At 36.2% G+C, this 12,189-nt stretch overlaps 1 protein-coding gene across 1 annotated transcript in view; it reads right to left on the bottom strand.

Annotated features, from left to right (window-relative positions):
• Positions 1-1,231: 1,231 nt before the first annotated feature.
• Positions 1,232-12,189, bottom strand: part of LOC150084217 (nuclear protein AMMECR1-like) — a 174,493-nt gene continuing 163,535 nt past the window's right edge. Inside the window, exons 4-5 of the mRNA XM_090375105.1 lie at positions 11,111-11,201; positions 1,232-1,398 (exon numbers count right to left, since the gene is read on the bottom strand). Coding sequence (XP_090231231.1) covers positions 1,232-1,398; positions 11,111-11,201 — 258 coding nt within the window. The remainder of the gene's footprint in view (positions 1,399-11,110; positions 11,202-12,189) is intronic.

The raw sequence follows: 12,189 nt of genomic DNA, 5'->3' as shown, positions 1-12,189 counted from the left end.
TTTATAGCTTCAACCACATATCTTCTGAATATACCTTGGGTTCTTTGTGGCTGGGCCTCCTGTCAAGGCTGTGGAGGCTGAAAGACTGATGGCTCGGCTTCTATAGTGGTGATTATGGAGTGATGGTATGGAGATGGCTGGATGATAAGAGCCTCAGAGATGTGATTAAGGTTTGCCCTTTGCCTCTCTAGCATTTGGCACACACACACACACACACGCACACACACACAACAACACAAACAATCCAAATATACTATGAATCGAATACTCAGATCTATTAACAGATTGCAACCTAAATTAAAAGACTAGTGTTGTACATTCCAACACAACCACAACCATATATTTTATATTACAATAAAAAAAAAGTAGACAAGTTAAACCTTAGCAAAAAACAAAAAAACAAAATCTTTCAGCGATATAAAACATTTGTAATATATTTATAGCACACCATTGTGTTACCATAACAGGAGTAGTGGTAGTCATAGTGAAGGCACTTCCAAAATAACAAACAATTCTACCACTTATAGTAATACCTCAAGGAGAGCACTGTTAGGTAGGCTGCATAGATAATTAACTTTCACAATACTCTTCTAAAACAGTATTCCATTATTTATCACAGGTTAGAACTATCAAACAGATAAAAAAATATATATATTTATATATATTTATATATATATATATCTATATATATATAAATAAAAGGAAATGCTACTTTTGCATGCATACAGGTGTGTATAGGTGCAATGATTTTTGACAGCATGCCACCTCTTATCAGTACTCTCCCTACAGGCTCTCCAGTGATGACAGTATTTTACTGCTGTAAATAGGAATATATAATTACAGAATGTCATCGATTTCACTGGAATCAGGATATTGTAAATACTGCACACAGAGCACATCACGGGATGTATAACCTCTCCCTTCCTGTATACACCACAATACTACCTTTGAAGATGATTACTTTCACTAGCTTGGGGCATCTGGTCCATTAAATTTCTTAAGCACTAAAGGACATTCTGTTGCTAGAACATCACTGGAAAGCAGAAACCAGTCCATATACATGCCATTTTAGGTAACACCTTTACAAATGACACCTACTCAGTGCACTATGAGAGGCAACATATGAGACCACAGTTCTCACATCTCTAGAGGCAACAGCTGCCATGATGCAATGCCCTTTTCTGGAAGAGGCAAAGTCCATGCTAGCTAGCAGAGCTAGCAGGGGCTGGTGCTAGCATCTCCTATTGCGCCAATAGTCCTTGTATTCTTGATAACTTATTGAGAGTTTTTCACTCTGATAACGAGTGAGGCGGATGGACTTTCGCACATCATTTGTTATCATACCTTTATAACCACCCTTTCGTAAAAGGGAATCAATGGTCTGCACACGATCCCAACCTGAAAAGTAACAGTAATACTATAAATTACATATACTTGAGCATTTTAAATTTATCACAGATTATTTTATTATAAAATAACCAGAAAGAAAGATGATAAAAAAAGCAAATCAATGGATTAATATAGTAAAAGCCTATTATCTGGCATCTGTGGGGGATTGCATAGGAATTGCCAGTTGCATGAATTGGCCGGTTGGATGAGTGTTACTCTTGTAGGTGCCTGTATGCCTATACTATAATAGCAATGTTCATCAAACTGGAAATTACTCTTACACAATGAAATGCCATAATGAGAAGTTAAACTTCTTAGTTACACCAATGTGTATGTTATGTTTTATTTCCTTTGACTTAATTTCAAAATAATACTTTTCTTATAACCAAAAAATATTCTGCTTATTGTGTTTTTATATATTGTTGAAGCACCAAGATAATACTCCTACATAAGCACATCATGATTTTCAGCTTTTTCTGGTCTTTTATAAAAGTTTAGTTTCTGTTTTAAGGTAAACAACACCTCTACATTCTTCACCAATGTTCTGATCTGTTTTGGATATCACAACAGATGGATGGGTTAAAGATATGACCATATAAATATAAAAAAAAATAATAAATTTTCTGTTTATACTCCGGCACGACAACCAAGTCAGTAGAGTTTACAATAAATCGTCAATACAAATATTTATCGTATTTAGTAGTCACAGGCTTGAGCCCCGGTGCACTCAAGGAACGCGTGCTATGCACTCTCGCTCCTGACCATTGGGCTATGTCAGGCCTGATATACTTTCCCAAGTAACTGATACTTTAATGGTGGCAGCTGGTTGAAGGACAGACTCGGGGTTTATAGTGGTCACTTTTGATGTAATGTAAATAGTAAATACAGTATTTTTCAACTTAAAAAAAAAAAATATTTTAATATAAATGCAGTAGTCTTCCATGTGCAGCAGTGTCGGGAGCTTTTCTGTGGTCCAGGTGTATGGTATTTTGTTTGTGGCACTCCTACTCAATTTTCTGCCTATTAGATCCAATTGTCTCTGTGTGTGTGTGTGTGTGTGTGAGAGAGAGAGAGAGAAATATATAAAAAAAAAATGTTATATGATAGTTATTACAATAATATAACTATAAACAAAATTATGATTCATAATACAAATTATACACACACATATATATAATAATAATTTTATTCTTTATATAGAGGTACTAAATACACATCAATTTAAAAAAAAAATTACCGTACACCTTTTTATAATGAAATAAATATATAAATTTAAAAAAAATAAGTTTAAGTAACTTACACCCAAATTATGTGGTACCCCTGGAATGCTGTTGCATCACCCTGGTTGAAAACCACTGTTCTACCTCATCAGGAAGGATATCAGGTATGCTGTATGTGTTGAAAATTTGTAATCTGTCTTCCCCACTGCTGTCATCATTCCCTTGCTCTTTATATAATGCTTTATAGTAGTTTTCTGCTATTTGAATTATGCCTTCTTTGTTATTTATAAGTGCACCATCACTATCCTTCAGATTCAGTACCATTTGTCTTTATGTATTACTGGCTCATGACTACTGATTTAAGTCCTTTGTTTTCCCTTAATGTTTGTTCTCCTTTTCTTGTGTTAAATCTCCGTATGTCCTCTCTGAGTCTCTTTCTAATGGATTTGTATAACTCGGTATACTCAATTTTGTCCTTGTCAGTGTTTATCTTGCTCTTCATTTGTCGTCTTCGGTTCATCTATTTCCGTTTGTCATCTTCAACAAGTGTTTCTTGACTAATTTTTTCTTCTTTGAATTTCTTTTTACCTATAGGTTTCTTGGGCTTTATCACTTTCAGAAAGTTGCATTCTTCATCAATACCTTGGTTCTGAAAGGTCTGCAGAAGCCCAAATTTGTTCTTAAGTTGCAGTACATACAGCTCTTTCTTCTCTTCTGTTATCTCAAAGGCCTTTGTATTATTTACTCGAGTCAGTTTTTTCTTTTATCTATATCAAGTGTGCATTTTGCCATTCTGTGATCACTTCCAACATTTACCTTTTTCAGGATGGTAACATCGTTCACAATATATCTTCTGTTAGTGAGGATGACGTCGATTTCATTAGTTGTTAATCCATTTGGGCTCTTCCATGTCCACTTTCTGTTCACCCTTTTTTTGAAAAGTGTTAATTACTGACATTCCTCGAGATTCTGCAAATTCCACAAGTCTTTCATCTCTATCATTTCTTTCACTAATTCCAAAATTTCTTATAGTTTCTATTTCTGTGCTGTTTTGTCTCTTTCCAACCTTAGCATTGAAGTCCCCCATAATAATGGTGTAGTGAGTTTCCTGTTCATCTAGAACTTTCTCAATTTTGGTGTACATACACCCTTGGTGATGTACTTTTGAATTCCAAAATGTTATTTTTAATATCTTTATGGACCAGAAAGCCAACTCCACCTTCACTGTTTCACAGCTTAGTGTAGTATTGTCAATTAATCACTTAATTTCATTAATTTTCACTTTTTATCAATTAAATTGAATTTAAACAGAAATCATATCCCAGACTAGAGCTGCAAAACAATAGGCACAAAGTAGCGGCAATGCTGTGAATAGGGGTAAACCGAAGAGGATGATTCTCCTACGTGTTACGACCTAACAAAATGTGCAACTTGTGGAATGTTCGCTGACTTCAGAAACAGGACATAATACCAAGAGGAATGCCTTTGTATGTGTTTGGTGCAGCAAGTGTGAAGAAATTAGGAGTTTGAGAGTTAGAGGATAGATGTCCTCTATGGAATTAAAATGCAGGGCCCATCAAGCCCTCAGCAAATCCAGCTCAATGCCAGAGTTCAGACTTGTGCATCAGACAAAACAGCAGCAATCCCCAAGACAGAATGTGCTGGTTCCACAGGAGGTGGTTATTGTTGGTATATTCTTGCACAATATATTTCTTCAGGGAATGAGGAAATATATTGTGCAAGAAGGATAGCTGGAATAGGACCAGGGTATGTCTGCCAGGGGCAAGAGTAGATGACTTTTGATATCTGCTTAAAAGATGTCAGCGCTACAGAGGCACAAAAGGTGATATTGGTGAACAAGTTGGCACTAATCATATTAAGAGTAGGCAATCAGATGCCTTACTTAACAATTACATGGGAATGTTGGGAAAAAGTTGCAAGTTAGGACTGAATTTGAAAGTGTGTGCAATTCTGCCTAGAAATGAAGGAGGAGCACATGTTGAGAGCTTTGTCAATCAATTTGCCCCTGAAGAAAATGTGCAAGGCTCATGGAATACATTTGAATAGAAGGGGTGCTAAGAATGTTTGCTGTTGCTATCAAGGCAGTGCTAGGTGAGTAGGAAAACTGTTAGCTTGAGTGGATACACAAACTAATAGATTAACCAGAGCTGCAAGCAGAGGTGAAGGTTGTTGTCATTTGGTTTTTAGGAGCATTAGCAACTAAGGCCATATTGCTCCGAGGATATGCAGTGGTCATTCTCTGACCTTTCTGCATCCTCCATATTTGGTGGTCACGGGCTCGAACCCCGGTCTAATCAAGAAGTGTGTGCTACACACTGCCGCTCCTGCCCACCTGGCTATGGAGGCGCCAAGGTAAAGGTGATTCTTGCACTGTTTCTATTGGAAAAAGGTAGCAGCATGGAAAGCAAGGTGTCAGGGATTTCAGGCTGTGCATTGCTCAGATTACGAACCTGAAGGGGCATAGATTCAAATAAAGGAAAGACAGTTGTAGAATAGATGTGTGAAAGTGTGCCTTAAGTCCGGGTAGTTGATTGCTGGAACAAACTTCCATCTGTTATTATTATTAGCTACATGGTGCAAGGAAGCCTAAGGCTTATGCTGCAGAAGCCAAAAAAATCCTGAGTTACCCTGAGAGAGAGAGAGAGAGAGAGAGAGAGAGAGAGAGAGAGAGAGAGAGAGAGAGAAAGAGAGAGAAATAGAAGGGAATCACCAAGAAAGAGAAGAATGATGATATCCAGCTCAGGCCTTTGTTGTGGTAGTTGATAGCTTAAATAAATTTAAGGCTGAACTAGACAAACATATGGAATGGCTGGATGAGTGAAATGGAAAGGGTTATTTTTTTTTTTTTTTTTGGCTGATACTGTAGAAGCTTGCTTTCTTGCATCATATGCCTCAACTAACACTAATCGAAAAAATTGTCCTAAAAATAGTTTTTATTTAATGCATTTTTGTAATGTGTAATGTTTCATTATTTAATTCAGTCTCTTCTACTGGGTAAGTAGGTAGTGCAACCATTCTCCTTTTTTAATTTGATTTTTATGTGCTGGATACAAACTTTCAAGATGGGTGCTGGATAGCTGAACTATATTACTGTATTTATAATAATTAATGCTTTCCTTAAGGAAGCAGAGCTTCAAAATCCTCATATATAAATTCACTTGTTGGGATAACTGTTTCAAAGCTTAATTTATAATTTTAGCAGCTCTTGCTCTCATTTACTAATATCACCAGAAAATAAAGTGCTTTAGGTAAGGACTTTTATCAAATTATCCAAAATTTCACTCACACATGATTAAAACTTATTGTGTGATGTCGATGTCTAATTCTGGAATGATTAATATCGTTGTCTATGAAGAGGATTAAAACGCTATGTTAAAGACAAAATTTGAGTATTATGATAAGGTTTAACTGAAAACCTTACTGCAAATGACTATTGCAGGCCTGATGTGGCCAACACAGGAGTGTTGATCCACTTGGCCACATTAGGACCATATCAGTTAGCACACGCATTTAGGCTGACTGTGGTTCGAGTTCATGTGGCTGTTAAATATGGATGTATTCTTCTTACAAAATAATTAGTTGTAAACTCCTCTGATCTATGTGGTCATGCTGGAGTATAAACAAAACATTAATTAATTAATTTATTTATTTATTTAACTTTTATTCTGGTGAGAGGATGGGGTAAAAATAGAATGATAGTCCAGTACAATTCTCTAGAAAAATAAGTCCCTTTTATAAAACAGATTGCACTCTAATTGGTATCGATTAATTCCTCTACATATCTGAAAATTGTAGTGTATTAAATATTCAGAAAATTATTAGTAATATTAATATTTCATACCTAGTAAAATAGCTACCATGTGACATTAATTTTAGTGGATTATTGGTATTGTACACATAACAAGGCTCTCAGATAAACATTTTTATCTAAGATACTAAAACTCAGCTTAATGGCAGTACCTGAATATTGGGGGGTGGGTCTGACAAACCAAAGTTTGCTGTTCATTGTTTTTTTACAAGACATTAATCTCATGTGATATGATACACCGATATTTTTTTTTATCATAGGTGTTTCGCACCATCAAAAGATGGTGCGAAAAGACACTTCTAAAAGATGCTTGTAAGAGTTAACATGGAGTGATCCTTTGTCATTATTTTGGTTATAGGACAAGTAAAATTAGGTTTAGCAGCAGGGAGGTTTAAGAAGTTGAAAGCATACATTGACACACTTCTCCACCTGCTTTATAAATCAGAAGTATCCCTTCCTTGTTTTGATGCACCATCATCATAAACAAAGTAAAAAGTGTATTCATCAATGGATATCTTGGTGCATGTCTACTAAAATGACTGCATAGAGGGGGAGGGAATTAAGAACAACAAAAAGCTGTCCAATCCAGCAATAACTGCACCCAGAGCCACAGGAAGATATTGAAACGAACAGCACAAAAAGCTGTCCAATGCAGATGACAACACCCAGCACCACAAGGAGATCCTTAGACAATAACTTTCCTCTGTCTTCCAGTTAGCATTAGCAAAGGCACATGATGAAAGAAAACAAGCTTATATAGCATCGGCCAAAAAAAAATCCTTATTTCACCCATCCACTCACTCCAAATGTTTGTCTAAGTTCTGCCTTGAATCTATTTAAGCTATCAACTTCTACAACGACAGATGGAAGTTTGTTCCAGCAATCAACCACCCAGTGGCTAAAGGAGAACTTCTGCACATCTATCCTACAACCGTCTTTCCTCAATTTGAATTTATGCCCTCTCAGGTGATTATTCCGAGCAAGAGGAAGAATTCCATCAGCATTGAGCATGCTCAAACCATTCAAGGCTTTATACACCTCAATCAGATCACCTCGCAGGTGCTAATCTCCAGACACTGTAATTTGCAAAACTAAAGCCTTTTTTTTGTAAGAGCAACCCTCTGTTCCATTCACTAATCTTGTTGTCCTTCTCTGTACTCATTCCAACAGCTCTACATTCCACTACTACTACCTTTTTAAAGGTTGTTATTTTTGGTTTTCAGGAGCATTAGCAACTAAGGCCATATTGCTCCGGGATATGCGGTGGTCATTCCCTGACCTTTCCGCATCCTCCGTATTTGGTGGTGACGGGCTCGAACCCCGGTCTAATCAAGAAGCGTGTGCTACGCACTGCTGCTCCTTCCTACCTGGCTACGGAGGCGCCGCTCTACATTCTTCTTAAAATGAGGCCTCCAGACCTGTATACGGTACTCAAGGTGTGGCCTGACCATTGCCTTATACAAGGGGATAATCACCTCCTTATCTCTGCTAGAAAAATTCCTGTATATCTTTGACAAGACACCATGAGCTACTCTTGCAGACCATCTGCACTGCTCAGAAAACTTCATATCTGCCTGCACAATTACCCCCAGGTCCTTTTCATTCTCTACCACTGTCAGTGTAGTACCACAGAGTTGATATGTTGCTCTGGGGTTGCTGCTTCCCATATACAGTACTTTACATTTGTCAAAGTTCAGTTGCACCTCTCAGCCCATCTGCCTAACTTGAATCTATTTGACTTGGATTTTTGATCCAAGTTTTATTTAAATAATAAACCAGCAATTTCTCTCAGTTCCTCTTATCTTAGTAATTTTCTTTTAGCCATTCCTTTTTAGATTTTTTTTTTTTTTTTAACAACACGCTTATACAAACTTGTGGAAAAACACAACACATATTGTGTTGGATAATGCTATTTTATTTTAAGATTCTATATAATATTGGTGTAGATACACCATAGACAACTCTTAAAGAAAAATTACAGTAGTAGTGTGAAAGGCATCATTTCATCTGTATCTCTCATATTGTGCTCATCCTTCACAACGAGTTGCCATGTATTGCACTACCTCAAATAAGTAAAGCTTTGCTAACAGAGAAAGAAGACTATTGTTGCTTATTCTTGGTGGGCACCACCACCCAGATGGCGTCGTTTCAAAGCTAATTTCATAAGCTTTTTAGGATGAGCACAATATGAGATACAGGTGAAATGATGCCTTTCACACCACTACTGTAGTTTTTCTTTAAGAGTTGTCTATGGTGTCTCTACACTGATATTATATACAGGTCGACCATCACTAATCCGGCCACCGGTAATCTGGTTCCACCGCTAATTTGGGCATAATTTCCGCGAATGTAATTTCAAATTTCCCAGGTAGGCACACCAATCTGCTGCTACTGTTTTGGTGATGTTGGTTGCAGCATCAGCTGTTGGTGCGAACTCTTAAACACTGGCAAGCCATTCCCACTTGTTTTTCTGCATTTATTATTATAACCTGCTCACATTTAGCCCCAGCCAGGTTTCAATGCATAAAGGAAGTGCCTCTTGTGGTGTAAAGTGCAAACACCATACATTGTCCATAACAGATAAAGTTGAATTTCTGAAAAAACTCTACAGCGGTGTGTCTGTGAGAAGTGTAACTATGCTTAATTGTAAATTCCAGCAATTTCTCTCAGTTCCTCTTATCTTAGTAATTTTCTTTTAGCCATTCCTTTTTAGATTTTTTTTTTTTTTTTTTTTTTACAACACACTTGTACAAACTTGTGGAAAAAACACAACACAATATGATGGATAACAGCGCGCTAACGAACTTGTTTTCACAAAATCTCTAACAATACTGACAAACTCTTTGTAATGTTTGAGAGTTTATTTTATTGTAATTAGTTTTATTGCAGCACTCGCCAGGAGTGCAATAAACTAATCACAGCCTTCACATTTATGCCGTAATAGCATCACACGTATGTGGCCGACACGGCTCCTCAAGAAATAAAGTAACCAACATATGCGCCATGTTGGCCACATAAAAAAAAAAAAAAAAAAAAAGACTTTTTTATATACATATATATATATATATATTTTTTTTTTTAAGCAAAAAAAAACAACAACACTGACATTACAATATTTATTTTAGAATTACTAATCAAATTATTTCCTAAATGTTTTTGGTCCCTGGGGAATTTTTTTCTTAAACTAGCTTGGCAGTCAACGTGTTAAAGATAGGAGGTAGTTAGCTGTTGGGTAAAATGTATGTGCTAAAATAACCATCGGTGATCCGGCACCCCACAGGTCCCAATGCTGCCGGATTAGTGATGGTCGACCTGTAGTAATATTTATTATGTACTTGAACATAGTAAAAAATGGATGAAGGAACTGAAAAATTAGAAAATTATTTTATTAGACATTTTTTATTATGTTACACAATGTAAGGTTAAGTAAGTTTATTGAAGTTACAATATTTTTCAGTTGTACGAATAAAGAATGAATCCAGAGTTCGTGTTTTTTTTTTTTTGCTATATTTTTTCAGATAAAATTGTGTCATACATTTAGTTATGTCTTTAACTTCATGCTCAACTTTTATTGCACGATCATGAAGAAGATTGCTCTTACAAAAAATATTCAAGTGTCAATTTTGTCAAGGGAAAAAGCTTTAATTCTTTAATTTTCAATCAGATCCTGCAGTTGTGAGGATTTGATTGAAAATTTGATTGAAACTTTAACTTTCAATCAAATCCTCAGATAATGAATACTCAGATACCGGGGACCCCCTTTATTTAGATTTCAGAAAAAACTTTTGATACTGTTCCACATGAAAGATTGCTGTAAAAATTGGAACAGTGTGATATTAGGGATAAGCTACTGCTATGGATAAAGGAATAGCTGAGTGGGAGAAGATAAGAGCGGGTATCAATAGGTACTGCTTATATTTTCTATGCTGACAGCAAAACCACTATACTACAGCTACTATAATAACAGTTATTCTGAAAGATGTTCACGATATTACATAAGAAAAACCACTTTTCCTTAAATTTCTGTTAATTTTGTAATTTAATAATTTATGAAGCAAGCAAAGACAATTTTCTTATTGATTTGAGAAAACCTTACTGTTAAAGGAATAATGATTAGAAAAATTACAATATAAAAACTGAGCTTAATTAAATACAAAATTAATTATTCTTACTTAGAAATATTTTAAAAATCATTCAAAGTTTATTTGATAAACAATTCTAAAAAATTAATATTTTTAGGGGAATAAATCAAGGTTGCTTGGTTAAAAGAACTGCAGTTTTGTATTTTAATTAAATTTTACTAAAAATTAAGTTTTAATGGAAAAACTATCATAATTTGTAATTGTCTTTGGTAGCTGGTTGTCCAAAGCCTGCTGAAATACAGGGCAATTCTCTTACTGCTTAAAGAACTTCAAAAATTGATATAACAGTACCTTTGGGTAGATATTGTTTCCTAAACTCGCCACTGGGAAATTCTCTCTGAGGCAACTATAATTTCTTCTTAGTGCACTTAAAATCCCACTAGCAACGATTTGCTGTCATCACACTGGGTTTCAAGTTTAAAATGCCTCGAAATAATGATCATTACAAAAGCATGCCTGTGAAACAGTACATTAATTTACTTACTTCAAAATCTGAGATCATAAAACAGCACAAAAAGTATAAAACAGACCCTGTTCTGGGGCAACTTCTGGGAGGTAGGTGGCAGTGCGTTTGGAACCTTTCTCTGTTGTAAACTCTATCCGAATTCCATGAACCCCAATCTGAAAGTAAGCATAATAGTTGCTGTAATACCATGCAAAAATAAATAAGCTAATGATTAAAATTTTTGGAAAACTAATTGTCCTTATTACTAAATGAGCAATTAAACTTGAGGTGGTATTATTATAAGCAACACGGGTATCTGGCAGTGCCAGCAACATACAACGGCTAAAACGTCATTGCATCTCTTATTACCTATGGGTCCAAGAAGTCTGCATTTATATGCGGTTGAGTTCCAAACAGGTATGAATGTATTTCCAGGCCCTTAGTAACATCATCTGTAGAATCTTGAGAGTAACGTAAGAGATGGCTTTCTCCATAGATTCGCATAACTGAAAAGAATATAACAAGATGTTCTTTATATACACTGAGTGATCACTGAATTCTGATCACCTACCTAATACTGTTTGAGGTCATCATTTGCACAGATAATAGCCACTGTTTACCTAAGCACTGACTCACTAGATGTCTATAGGGATCTGCATCCACGTCTGAAAGACTTTCCAGTATTGGAATAGATGACAGTTGTGTATCCATAACCCTCACTTCCCACTCCAAAACATCCCATGAGTGTCCAACTGGATTGAGGCCAGGCAAATTTGGAGGCCAATCAAGGTGGGCGATAACTTCACTGTTTCCAGAACCACTTGTGCACAGTGTGGGCCAAATGATGTGGTACATTGTCTTGGAAGATCCTATTTCTGTTTGCAAAAAAAAAAAAAAAAAGCAACAAGGCCTCCTAAGAGCTGCTGGTAGACCTCACCAGTGAAACGTTGGTCCATACGCATCAGGAATCCTAGTTCTTGTGAGCAAAACATTCCCCACATTAAGCAACTGCTGTCAACTGCCTGGATAGTGGACACTATGCACAATGGATCCATGGACTCATGTTGCTTGTGCAACACATGAAGTTGTCTGTTGGTCAGGATGTTGCACCAAATATTTGGACTCATCTGACTAGCACACTCATTTCCAGTCTGCCAGTGCCCA

The sequence above is a fragment of the Mastigoproctus giganteus genome, chromosome 6 (assembly GCF_048544385.1).
Source record: "Mastigoproctus giganteus isolate SK-2022 chromosome 6, ASM4854438v1, whole genome shotgun sequence".
Lineage (NCBI taxonomy): Eukaryota > Metazoa > Arthropoda > Arachnida > Uropygi > Thelyphonidae > Mastigoproctus > Mastigoproctus giganteus.
This window is presented reverse-complemented; position numbering and strand designations above follow the sequence as displayed.